The sequence below is a fragment of the Pristiophorus japonicus genome, chromosome 4 (assembly GCF_044704955.1).
Source record: "Pristiophorus japonicus isolate sPriJap1 chromosome 4, sPriJap1.hap1, whole genome shotgun sequence".
Taxonomy (NCBI): domain Eukaryota; kingdom Metazoa; phylum Chordata; class Chondrichthyes; family Pristiophoridae; genus Pristiophorus; species Pristiophorus japonicus.
In genome coordinates this window covers 205,498,676-205,511,732 of record NC_091980.1, presented here as the reverse complement: position 1 = coordinate 205,511,732, position 13,057 = coordinate 205,498,676, and the positions used below count along the sequence as shown (strand labels likewise).

The following is a 13,057-nucleotide window of genomic DNA, read 5'->3' as shown; positions in this document are numbered from 1 at the left end:
TTGACAACACTGCCGGCGGTACACACACACACACATAGCCGGGAGGGTTCAGTAACACGCCCCTCTCCACATTTGCCAGCAGCCGTTTGGCGGATGTCCCGCACCAGGCGCCAGCTGATTGGGGGAAGGCGGGCGGGCGGGCGCCCGTGGAACCCCCGGCAGCGGATCCGATTGGCTGACGGGCGCTTGCCAGTCAATGTCGCCGGGGTAACCAAGGTTGTTTTCGCCTTTGTGACGAAGGTAGTGTGAGAGCGCGAGCGAGCGAGGAGCTGGGTGACCTCTGACCCCCTCTTCCAGTCTCACCCTCCCCCCGCCCGCCCGCTCAAATCGGGCAGCTGCGGCGCTGACAATGAGCGAAGCGGCACCGAGAGCGGCGGCACCGGCACCATTAGAGTAGGAATCCCGTGCACTGCCACACACCTCTCACACTCACTCCCTCCTCTGTCTCTCACTCCCTCCCTCCTTCCTCTTCTCACTCCACCCCCCCTCCCTCCCATTCCCTCTGCATCCATTCCCTTTTATATATGCGTTACGGATATTTTCAATAATTATCATATAACCGCATCTCTACAGCTACAAAACAACAACAGAAGCAGCAGCAGCAGCAACAACATGATGGCGGAATCTCCCATCCAGCAGAACGGGACCCACACGGAGGTTCCGATAGACCTGGATCCCCCCGACTCCAGAAAGCGGCCGCTCGAAGCGCCTCCTGAAGCGGGCAACACCAAGAGAACAAACACCGGCGGTGGGTAGCAACATTTATTCTCCTTCAGCTTCGCCACGAAAAAAAACCCTTGGAAAATGGCGTCTGGTTTGTTTCGCAGCCCATTAAAAATATTATTTTTATTATTTTTAATTTAAAAAAAAATTGATATTGAAATCTTACCTTTCATCCTCGGATGGTAGAGATCATTGGCAGAGAGGTTGGTGGCCATGAGCTGGCAGAAACTGTTAGAATTTGGATTGTGGGATGAGTAGCGGTTTGAGCGGAGTTCACTTTGCACCGTTTATTGCATTTTAATAATAGGGTGCAAAGAAGGGAAAGCGCTGCGTGGTTAATGGTCTTTGTGGTTAGCCAGAAGCTTGTGCATTTGGTAGTTGCTGACTAACTGCTTATCGCCGTGTCATTTTGTTGTTGGGAAAATGTGTTGTTTTGTGCCAGTAGTGCAAACAATTTTGATTTTTTTAGTGTTACTTGTGCATATATTGTCGTTTTCCCCCTGTTTAGATTTGTAACTGACATTGTTACATGTACAACAACGAACTAGCTAGATTGAAACCAGACAGAGGCTTGAAGTGAAGTGATCCTTTAATTAATGAGCTTAAAGAGATCACTGCTCTCTAATAACACCAGTCAGAGAAATCTGGGATTGTTCTCTCAAGCAGCTGTATTGTGAAGTGATAAGTCACTGTTGGAGATCAGGTATAGAAACCAAACCAAGTTCTGGAGAGGGGTGTCATTTTTTTTGACTCTGAGAGAGGGATCATTGATTCACGTGTAGTTGTTAATTATGTTCGTATCTTGTGCCTAAAAGTAAACAAACACTAAGTAATCATTAGGACTGCTGCGGAGCTGATCTCAGTTAAACTGCGTTTATTTATTTACATAGTGCTGTATGTGGAGATATTTAACTGCACTACACGCAAACAGCGCGGTTTTATAGGTCAATTACAAATTCACGATCACCATGGAAACCACGACTGTCATCATCTTCTGATACATTATTCAAAATCCTTCTAAACATGGGTACGCAGAGGCACTCTTTCTCCCTCTGCATCACAAAATGTCATTTATTTTTGTGACGTTTGGCATAGAGTAACTGTTTCTTTTGTAATGTCCAATAGTTTGGGCAGATTTAATACAATGTACTACATAGAGTAAAATATTTTTTTCTACTAAACTGTATATTGTAACCGGTTCTTCAAAATTGTCAAATAGACTGATTTATGATTATTCCGTTTTACAATGGATTCCAGGGCAGAGCATGGGGGGAAAATCTTTGTGTGCCCTGTATTTGTGATTGCAATAATCTATTCGTTTTCCTTTTGCAGAAGACGGCCAATATTTTTTAAAAGTCCTTATACCTAGCTATGCTGCCGGATCTATTATTGGAAAGGGAGGACAAACCATTGTCCAACTGCAGAAGGAGACTGGTGCCACGATCAAACTGTCCAAATCCAAAGATTTCTACCCAGGTAGGTGAAAGCGAGCTCAGACTCAATGGCTGACAGGGGGGGAAAGGATTCCCCTAAATAATAGGATGATACTGTAAATGCAATACCGAGGACATTTTAAGGGTGTTCGGAAAGAGTGAATAATGCAGTTACTTTTATCGCCTCCACTGTCAGTTTTCGAATATTTTGTGGTCGTGCTCTACAGTGACTTTGAAGCATATATATTTTATTCATTTTTTTCCGTTTGTTAATGAGCCGCGAACTGTTTTGATAGAATTTTGAGTCTGAATGTGAATATCCCTTTCCTCCGAAATACAAAATACCTAAGGAAAGGAGATAAAAACTGTTGGTGCTTTTACTTCTTTTGACATATGTAATCCGTAGAAATCGCATCCTGTAATATTTCTATCAGTTCATATCTGTGATATAATTTTATTGCACGTCATTGCGTAAATTGTGCGCGAAAACAACTTTTGTCCTGGACGGGCATTGCGAAAACCAATTTGAGCTTGTCTGGTGATAATTATGATGAATGAGAGCGCCAGATCTGCAAGGTTCTGGAGCTGGCAGGACCCGGTGCTGGATGCACTATTTAGTTCTGTCATTCATTCAGCTTTGGGATATGACTGAAGTGGAACGAGCTAAATTAAAAATCAGTGGCTTGATGACAAAAAAAGGTTATTGCTTTTGAATAAGTAAGCTGCTTTAGAGCCGGGGTTGCGTCCAATGAGATGAACGAATTCGGTGATCGAGCTGGGACAGCTGGTGTGACGCTGCAGCAGAGCATTTGGGGCATTTCATTTCGCAGCAATATTAACTGGGGAAAGAGAACGGGGGCTCATTTCACAACACGTGACTTGTAATGATTGCAGGGCAAAACTATTTATAATTTTTTTCCCCAGTTGTGTGTGTTATCAAATTGAGGAATGGTGCTTTACGAAAAGGGCAGGATGTAGTAAATTCTACGTGAACACAATCCAGCATATAGCGACTTTAACAGCTGGAGCCTGAGTTTCGGTCTGGCTTTATAGCTTGTGCGATGTGGAAAGCCTTCAAGCTTGTGCGAATTTTATGCATGAATTATAACGTGAGAATTGTTTTGTGCTTCTGACTAGTTAGAACTATTTCGTACCTGCTATCGCTTAGACGAGATGAATGTCCCCTTGTGATTATCTGGAGTGTTTGTGTTTGACCACCAGCCTCCTGAATTTTCTGAGGTCCTGGCATTCCTGCTCGAAGTAGATACCTCTGGTTTCCTTTCAGCCTTCACGAACCACACACACGCAGGAAGGCAAACTGCCGGCCTGTCACAAGCAGTCTGTGCAACACGTGCAGCGGTGTTTGTACCGGTCTGAATCATAAGTTTATTCTGATTGAATAATAAAGCCTGCAGTACTTGTGCGCTTCGTGTCGACGATTCAAAGTCCACATATAAAACTTGTGATCTTAACCTTTGTTTTCAGCCAGTATGCCCGGTAAATGTGTTCAAGTGTTGGGAAAGGTGACATTCTGCCTACATACACAGATTTGATATAAATATTCACCCATTGAGGGACTGAGTATCCTTCCTATTGCTGTATCCTGAACTAATTTAGTAGTGTGTTTGAAGAACACTGTAAATTATTTCTGCAGTGTTGGTCGGGTTTCCATTGCCTTATGAGAAGGAGTCCAAGTATTCCTTCTGAACACCTGAAATAGTAAAATATTTGAATGTTTCATAGCGTCACAAAATCAATTTGCTAAATTATTTATATAATTGGTATATGAAAGAGCTTTACAGGATTCAAAAGGCATCCTCCTTTGTGATGCACCTTTCGAGTTGATGTTCCTCCCGAACGCATGTTATAATGCAAATGTAGGAAAACTTAACCACAGAATATAATAATCTCACTAGCCAATATTTAGTGTAGAAATGCTACTGCTTTTATCGTGTTTTATTTACAAAAATAGAATGATCATGTGAATGTTTTGGTTATTTGTTACCTATACCACTAAAATAGTATTTTCGAAACATTCCATCCTATTCTATATTTAACTATGGAAATTGACTTAGTTGGATTACTTTTTTTAGAAGTTGATTTTGTCTTTGTACACATGAAGTAACTTAAAGCCATTGCAATGTTTCTAATTTCACAACTGACTTCACAGTTGCAACAGTATTGCAGGGAGAAGAACTGTATCATACCAAGTAACACAGATTTGTTTGTGAGTACCAGAACCGGCCTTAATTTACCTGGACATGCCTATTTAGTTGTCACAAAGCTAGATCACCCCCTTTATTGCAATTAGTGCATATTTTTAAAGGCAAAATTAAAGATTATAGATAGAAAGCCTATTGCTATTGCTCCCTGCTCCTGCAGATTGAACGTGTAATGAAGGTACATGTCTATGCCTGCTTTTACTGAGCTGCTCAATATAAGTAATTAAATGGATAGTGTCACCATTAAGATCCCAAACTGGACTGTTAAGATATTTTCAATGGAAATGATTCATCTCGTGGTGATTTAGTTTGGACGATATTATCATGGTGTTGATATTTAATATGCTGTCAAGCCAGCTGAAATAACTAAATGGAGAGTATTAAATAATTGTTTACTAATTCTCTTTATATTAATATAGTTTTAAAAATCAGATGCTATAACATATTTCAAATATGGTATACATAAGCACAATGTGTTGGAGAGTAGTGAGGTATGATAAACATTTAAATTCATGACTGCAAGTTAACTATTCATCAGTTTCCTGGTCATTCTTAAACATGCAGATATTTCACATATTGCGCTTAGCCATTGCACATTCTCTAATGCATTTCTTCGTTATCATGCAGGGTTATAGACTCTGTAAATATAACAAAAGCCTGGAGAATTTGTCTACAATCTTAGCACCAATTTTCATTTTATTAAAAAAATATTGATCAAGTTCACCGTTTTTTATAGCATGGCGCAACAACAATTTTATATATATAAAATAAATGGAATCCAGAATTTAATAAGAATGTAATTAACGGATGCACATACTTGAATAATCTTTCTAAGCCTGTTTAATTTATTTGGAGAAAAGTACAGAACATTCTGTTCCCATTCCATTTTCTATTTGAAAATGCAGACTAAGGTGTAGTTATGATTTGGAATTAATGTCTGGATCCTTAAAGATAGAAATCTTGTTCTGCAGTATGTAGCACTAAATGATGTAACTGAGCGAAGTAATGACCTGAAGGAAAAGGATCTGTATTGAAAGGTAACTGACTGCACTGTGTGCTACATTCGACATCCAGATTATCTGCAATATGTCAGCTTCAAGTCATTGAATCATCCCCTCAAATAATTGCTTATTAAAGATGGCTTTAAATATTATTTTGCAAACAGGCGCTGCTGCATAATGCATTACTGTTTCTAAGATCCTTTGCATATATTTTTCTAAGTTCCAAAAATATTCCATTTTGAATTGAAAATGATGCATTACTTTTAACTAAAGTTGCTGCTCTCTATGGTAATTTCCTTGTGTGTTCTGAAGCAGAAAATTACAATCGTACTATGTTTGTGCATAACCAAATCCTTTATTACCTTATATCTCCTTTCTGCTAATGCAAATTACATGCTGCATGCAGTGCTGAACTCTGAGAATTCCAGGAGCATTAATTTCACTTTTTAAAAATTTTCTAAAACTGTAGTGAATCAATTGATGCTCTACATTTTTACATTCTTCTAACTCGCCTTTCTATTAAAACCACATCGTAAAATTGCAGCACTTGTGCAGATGTTATGTTACAGAAAATGAGCATTTTAAAAGATGCAAAGGGCGCATGCTTAAAATGCTAAAGAAGTCCTGGAAATTAATGCACTTCACCTTTTGTAAGGGGAAAGGGTGACATTTCCCCAACAATTCTGAATTACTACAGTAATGCCACATGTAGAATATAAAGAAGTTCCACACATTTTATTTGAACTTTAGCCAGTGGGATGTGAAAGGATGGTTAGCTAGTTATAGAAAAACAAAAGCAGTTACAGAGATTTCTGATGTGCACAAATCTTATCTTAAGATTACTCATACTACCGCCAGTCTACTTGATAATTATCCAAAAGAGATGCCAATGTTTCTAAATCACAAAAGACACTTGCTGCTGCAGCCTATTTAGTGTTAAACTACAGTACAGATCAGGATAGGGAGGTGATCTGTTGCCATATAGTAGGTTGCCAGCTGCTCACACTGACAATTCTTAACCGGGCAGCTGCTGGTCATGTGACTGGTGTAGATGGATTTAAATGGTTACTTTCTTATGAACAAAGGATTTTTTTATGTTCGAATGAAGAAATAAAGGACAAAGCTTTGGTGGATGAGGTGGTGTGTAGCAGGGGCAAATGCGGTGAAAATTATAATGTGGCAGCTATGGTGGCATTTGGGAACACTAATAATTAGTCACATGCTTACTAGAAGCATGTCTTCTAACACTAGTGGTAATTTTCAGAATCAAATCATATTGAAAGAGTATGACAATATAAAGTCCTGAGTAATGTTTAATTTAGAATACAATTTATGGCATGTATGGAAAAAAAGGAATTGTTAATAACTCGTGTTAAATATCTTGCTGACCATGAATTGTGGCTTGGTATTGGGATAAAATTACCATTTGTTCAGCAGTATCCCGTACAAACAAAAGTTTATTGGGGATTTCATGTTGACTATTCTATTTGCTATTCAAGACATTAATTATAAATTCAGTAAATGATGTACTTTTGAAATTACAGCACTGTATTCCATTACAGCACTGTATTCCATTACATCTCTCAACATTTTAATTTTGTAATAGCATGAATACGAAGGCACTATATATTGACCAAAATGTTTATTATTCTAGATTTATAATCCTGGCTATTTATTTAGATATTAAAATTGCCATAACTGATATCATGGCTTTGATATTTACTGGGATGGGATTTCCAAGCCGGGTGCAGGGGAGGAGTTCTGGTTGGAAAACCCGGAAGTTGCTCGCCTGGAAGCCAGCCTGATTGACAAACTTGGCTTTCTGTTGGGCGGGGACGCTCTCGAAGCTCTGGGAAACCTGGCTGACCAGCATTAAAGCTGGAAAAGAGATTTAAAAAAATCTGAGGCATGCAGCCTCATTAAAATATTTAAATGAATGACATGCCTCATGGGAGCGGGTTGGTTGCCCAGCCCGTCCTACCATTTCGAGATGGGTTGGGTTTGGGTTAGAGATTTTTTTACATTTTATCATCTCGCCCACCCAAACCCACCTATTTGTTTGGGGGGGGGGGGTGTTAAAATTACCCTTAATGTGTCCCCTTTTCTAATTGAAATGATGAACATCTGACTTTAAGTCTAGCTGTATTGTCTCCTGATTTTGTAATTTAATCATATGATAAATAGTGTGGAATTATGTTATGGTTTTAGTTTGGGTGTGTGGAATCATTTGTGATTTTTAATTTGAACTTTAATGATTGAATGGAAAGTACACTGCAGCATAATGTTGAAAGGGAGGGCGGGGGTGATGCAGCTGTGTTTTTTTGTCTAGCCCTGGTCATGGCTTAGCTTTTGTTTTATCACATTGTTTATCCAGTGTGTAGATATAATTTTATTTTAACTTGAATTGATAAGTTTTTCCAGTTTTTCCAGCAGTAGCTTGTGTGAGAAATAAATTACTGGGTTTAACTACTACACTAGAATGAATGAGAAAGTAGTTTCATCACATTCAGTTCGCTATGTCAATCGCTTATTATCCAGTGCACCATCTTAATATAAATTTTAAATAAATTGCATTTACTGCTTCTGTCATATGACTATTTACTGTTATGATGAATTATGAATTTCTGTAAACCAAAATGATACCTTCTCTTGTTTTTCAATACAACCACAAATTAAGTGCTAACTTTTAAGTCCTAACTATAATGATGTTTGATAACACATTTTTAAGTGGAAGTTGTCCTGAGATAAATGTTTTGCATCTGAAAATGGCATATTTTTCTGGCCTGTGTTGGCTCCCTTTTCCTCCCCCACCAAAAAAAATGATAATTCAGTTACAGTATGTATCTCAAATGTTTCTTGGAGAGTCAATGTGCCAATGCCATGAGAATAAACATTAATAAACATGAGAATAAACATGAATACCAAATAATTTGCTTAGCTTTCTAATATTTCAGAACTTTAGTAATACATTTAATTAGAAACATCCTGAGATTGTACCTACCTAAATTTTAATCATGCAGTTACATAATCACATACCTTGCTCAATGACCAGTAGGTTCATGAACAAGAATGAGCTAAACTTGTGTGATCAATTGGCACAATTTTAAGTGTTATATATTATACTTCAAAAGACTGAGATGAGATTGTTACTGTGTGCATCTGTAATTCAATGTAAAAAGTAGTACATTCAGGAGCACAGGGTACATTACAAAGCAATTTCAATACTATTACACAAAGTCCACTGTTAATGGGTCCTGTTGAATCTATATCTCAAGCACATATGAGTGAATTAAGGAGAAATTGAACACTGCTTTCACTACATTATTATTTCCAATATCATAGGCCAGCTCATGAATTTGGACTTTTGTTGTAAAGGAATGAAAACAGCTGTTGTAAAATTTCATTTTTATAGCTGGTGAAGAAGTCATTAACTAGCAGTAGTGCATTAAATTGAAGATCCCTTTTATTTTTAATAGGTTCATGAGAAATATAGATTTAGCCTCATAAATCAGTGGTGGGTGCACATACTAGTAGGTCCCCTAAAATGTTTTAAATTACTGGCTCCCTTTGCATAAGCATAGAATAACAAATACATTTTGATTTTGTCTGTCAAGTTACAGTTTTATATATACATGTAATATTGACTGTATTTTGAGGGCTATAGTGCCAAACTATTGATCTAGATGTTACAAAGTACAAGGATTCGGGTACTTTTGACTGTTGGTCCCTTAAGAAGCCTAATTATTATTTTTTTTTATTGTGCTCTTGAACTAAATGCTATATGTTTAAAAACTGGAAAGTGTTTCATTGGCTTTGTGTAGGCTTGTTTGCTCTGTGACGCAACTTCTTGTCCACCCGCTGATGTAAGCCACTGACAATTACTGCTTGCTGACATCTATTAGCAGGCAGTAATGAAAAGCATCTTCTTTCATGGGATGGCTCTTAAACCATTTCTATTCAGCATTTGAATGTGTTTGTGTGTACATTCACAGTAAATTAATCCATTACAAATTTTAATTAACAAATTTGTGTAATTGGCATAATCCTAATTGAGTAATTATTGGGAAATAATTGGTTATAATTTCTGCTACAAGACAGGAACAGAACTGATGTTCGCGTATGGCATTGTAAACTGTGAGCATGTTTTGTGTTTATATGCAGAGCTCAAGGAAAGGAGAGGTTATGATTAAAATGCAGTGCAGAAGGCGATGTATGCTGTGGTTACAATGAATGCTAAAGTTTTAACAGAGATTTTATTTCAATCCTCATCTCAATCCTTGGATGAGATTGTGTAGCTGCCGCTAATTTTGTTTAGAGATATTATACTGATTCAGAGTGGGCTTTAGATCATTGAGCAGTGAAACCAGTGAGTGTATATTAAAAGTCATATGATTTAAGGAACTGCATGTAATTAAATACAGGACTTTTAAGATTATATAATTTTATATTTTTGAAATGCAATTATTACAAAGGGGTTATTCACTACCATCACAAAAGCAAAATACTGCGGATGCAGGAAATCTGGAATAAAAACAGAAAATGCTGAAAATGCTGGGTCAGGCAGCATCTGTGGAGAGAGAAACAAAGATAACATTTCAGGTCAACGTTTCAATGTTTCATTAAATGACAAAATTTAGTATACTGTATTTGCTGCTCACATTGGGGAGACCAAACGCAGATTGGGTGACCACTTTGCAGAAAACCTCCATTCAGTCCGTAAGCGTGACCCCCAAGCTTCTGGTCGCCTGTCACTTTAATTTTCTGCTCCACTCCCACTCTGACCTCTCTGTCCTCGGCCTCTTGCACTGCATTGTGAGCAGTGAATACAGTATACGAAATGTTGTCATTTAATCACTCCTGCCTTTCACCCTATCACAGACCTTCCCTTTTGTTCTTTCTTCCCCTCCCACCTTTCCCTAACCCTGCACTTGCTTAAAATCTATTATATCTCTAACTTTTTCCAGTTCTGATGAAAGGTTATCGACCTGAAATGTTACATCTGTTTCTCTCTCCACTGATACTGCCTGACCTGCTGAGCATTTCCACCATTTTCTATTATTTTATTCACTACCATGACTCATATAGCACAGTGGATACAGCTATCTTAACTCCCAAGATTATTTTGAAGCCTTTAAATCATTCCAGTGTGTGTTTTAAACAATTGTAACACCGTGGTCTTTATTTGGGGTGGGGATGATTTGATTTTTGGTTCTGTTTTTGTGTGGTCATTATCAGATATCAGTGAACTCTATGTCTGATGACTGACCATCACATTTAAATGTTACTTGTTGGAATATAGTTCCTAAAAGTTTATTGAGGAATAATATGCAGTTGACTACTCGGAAAATTGAGGGCAATATATATTAAAGTTTTTTTTTGCAGATTTTTTTATTTAGTGAAATTATCAAGTTAGTATGACGTTTTAATGATCCACCATTTATTCATTTTGCATTTGAGCATTCGGGTTAGCACCACACACTCCTAGGTCAGATATAGCACAATAAGATGCAAGCTCCCACTAGATATTCTTACCCTCAGAAGAACACCATGTACTGTAACAGTGTGAAATGCTTCTATTTCCGAAAGAAGCCATCTTGTGCTGACTGAATGAGATTGATAATTTGTGCTTAAGTGCCATAGGCCCATATGTACCAGTAACTGGTCTCAGCTAGTTAAAATAGAAGATTTTCCTCCTGTCCGGCTGAGGTGGATTTAAACCCAGGTCCCAGAGGTGAAAGACAAGTATCAAATCCAACATGCTACTCAGTCCCCTTTCTTGCTTTCTTCCTCCCTCTCAACAGTTGGAAACATTTTAAAAATTACCAGCAACTGTGGAGCTGCTATAAATTGTTGAAAATGGTAACCATTCCCCACTGTCCTGTTCTGTTGGGGATCGAGATGTGGGAACCTAGTTCTTTGTTGTTATTGACCACAATGTTTGGTTGCAGCTGCTTACACTGGAGACAAGCCAGGATACAAGCTTAACTGTTATAGGTCTGTTTTAGAAATAGAAATAGAAATGACTTTCGAGGTCTGAGTATGAGATTGACATCTCATTTCCATCTTTGGATGCGATTCTGATATAAAATAGAACAGCATCTGCAGAGATCTGACTGACAAACCTCTCACTGGGACTCATCATTGCTGGCTGCAGCAGGTGCAGGGCTCTTCAGTCCTTTCAAAGGATTGGGAATTTTGTTTTAAAATTCATCAGGAGACTAGAGGGAATGCAGTCTTGTGAGCAGTGTGCTAGATGTCAGTTGTCCAGTACTGGAATGCCGCAGGTAATTGGGCAGGACTGGTGGGAAATGTGGCAACGTGCTTCTCACGTTGCACTGCAGCTGCTGTTGAGCTTAATTAATCTGACCCTTAGCGGCTGTGGTGTCATGGTAAAGCACACACACACAAACACACCAAGAAATGGCTAGACTATGCATTCTCAGTTGACGTTGAGTCTGTATTATCCACATGAATGCTAGAAAAGAAGGAACATCTTTGCCGTGATAAAAAATGCTCTGTGGAGAGTCATATTACAAAGAAGTCTTGCGACAGCTATATAAGGTTTTAGTGAGGCCACACCTGGAATACTGTGTGCAGTTTTGGTTTCCGTATTTACGAAAGGATATACTTGCTTTGGAGGCAGTTCCGAGAAGGTTCACTAGGTTGATTCTGGGGATGAGGGGGTTGACTTATGAGGAAAGGTTGAATAGGTTGGGCCTCTACTCATTGGAATTCAGAAGAATGAGAGGTGATCTTATCGAAACGTATAAGATTATGAGGGGGCCTGACGAGGTGGATGCAGAGAGGATGTTTCCACTGATGGGGGAGACTAGAACTAGAGGACATGATCTTAGAATAAGGGGCCGCCCATTTAAAACAGAGATGAGGAGAAATTTCTTCTCTGAGGGTTGTAAATCTGTGTAATTCTCTGCCTCAGAGAGCTGTGGAAGCTGGGACATTGAATAAATTTAAGACAGAAATGGACAGTTTCTTAAACAATAAGGGGATATGGGGAACGGGTGGGGAAGTGGAGTTGAGTCCATGATCAGATCAGCCATGATCTTATTGAATGGCAGAGCAGGCTTGAGGGGCTGTATGGCCTACTCCTGTTCCTCTTTCTTAAGTCACAAATGGTACAACCATTAATAAGAACATATCAGATTTCTAATGGGATAAAGTCCATACATTTCATAAAATTATTTTGCTGGCGAAATATGAAAAAAAACAGCTGAGCCGAAAGTGGATACCAGCTGGTGTTTTGAGGGTGGGGTATTAATTTTGATATTAAAGTGTAATTAACATGTTATTTCATAATAGCTATTTGTATGGAAGGTGGCATTTCATTTAAGGATATAATACCAGTTGCTACTTACAGTATCTTGGCAGAACTGGTAATTACAATGGCCCCCTTCACTTAGACTTGGGGCTGAATCTTCGGCTGATTTGCGCCCCATTTAACGCCTCGGCAGGGCATAAAATGATTTTTGGGGGCGTCAAATGAGGCGTGCAAGATTTTGGGCCCGAGCGGAAATTTCGCCAATGGTTTTGCGGCGGCGCTAAAACTTCACGTCCAGCCGCTGTTTTGACCATTTGGATGACGTAAATCGTCGTACATCGCTGCGCTAGCGCTCCGGGCAGAACTTTTGAGCATTTTGCCAGATTTAGCATCTGCCCGGGA

The 13,057-nt window shown here is 38.8% G+C and overlaps 1 protein-coding gene across 5 annotated transcripts in view; it reads left to right on the top strand.

The window, feature by feature from the left end:
* Window positions 1-299: 299 nt before the first annotated feature.
* LOC139263244 (RNA-binding protein Nova-1) overlaps window positions 300-13,057 on the top strand; it is a 356,330-nt gene continuing 343,572 nt past the window's right edge. For 4 of the 5 annotated variants that reach the window (XM_070879014.1, XM_070879013.1, XM_070879012.1 and 1 more), the window contains exons 1-2: window positions 301-748; window positions 2,056-2,199. In XM_070879014.1, coding sequence (XP_070735115.1) covers window positions 613-748; window positions 2,056-2,199 — 280 coding nt within the window. In that variant the 5' untranslated portion in view covers window positions 301-612. Of the gene's footprint in view, window positions 749-2,055; window positions 2,200-13,057 lie in introns of all 5 variants that reach the window. The other variant, XM_070879010.1, reaches the window with a different exon arrangement.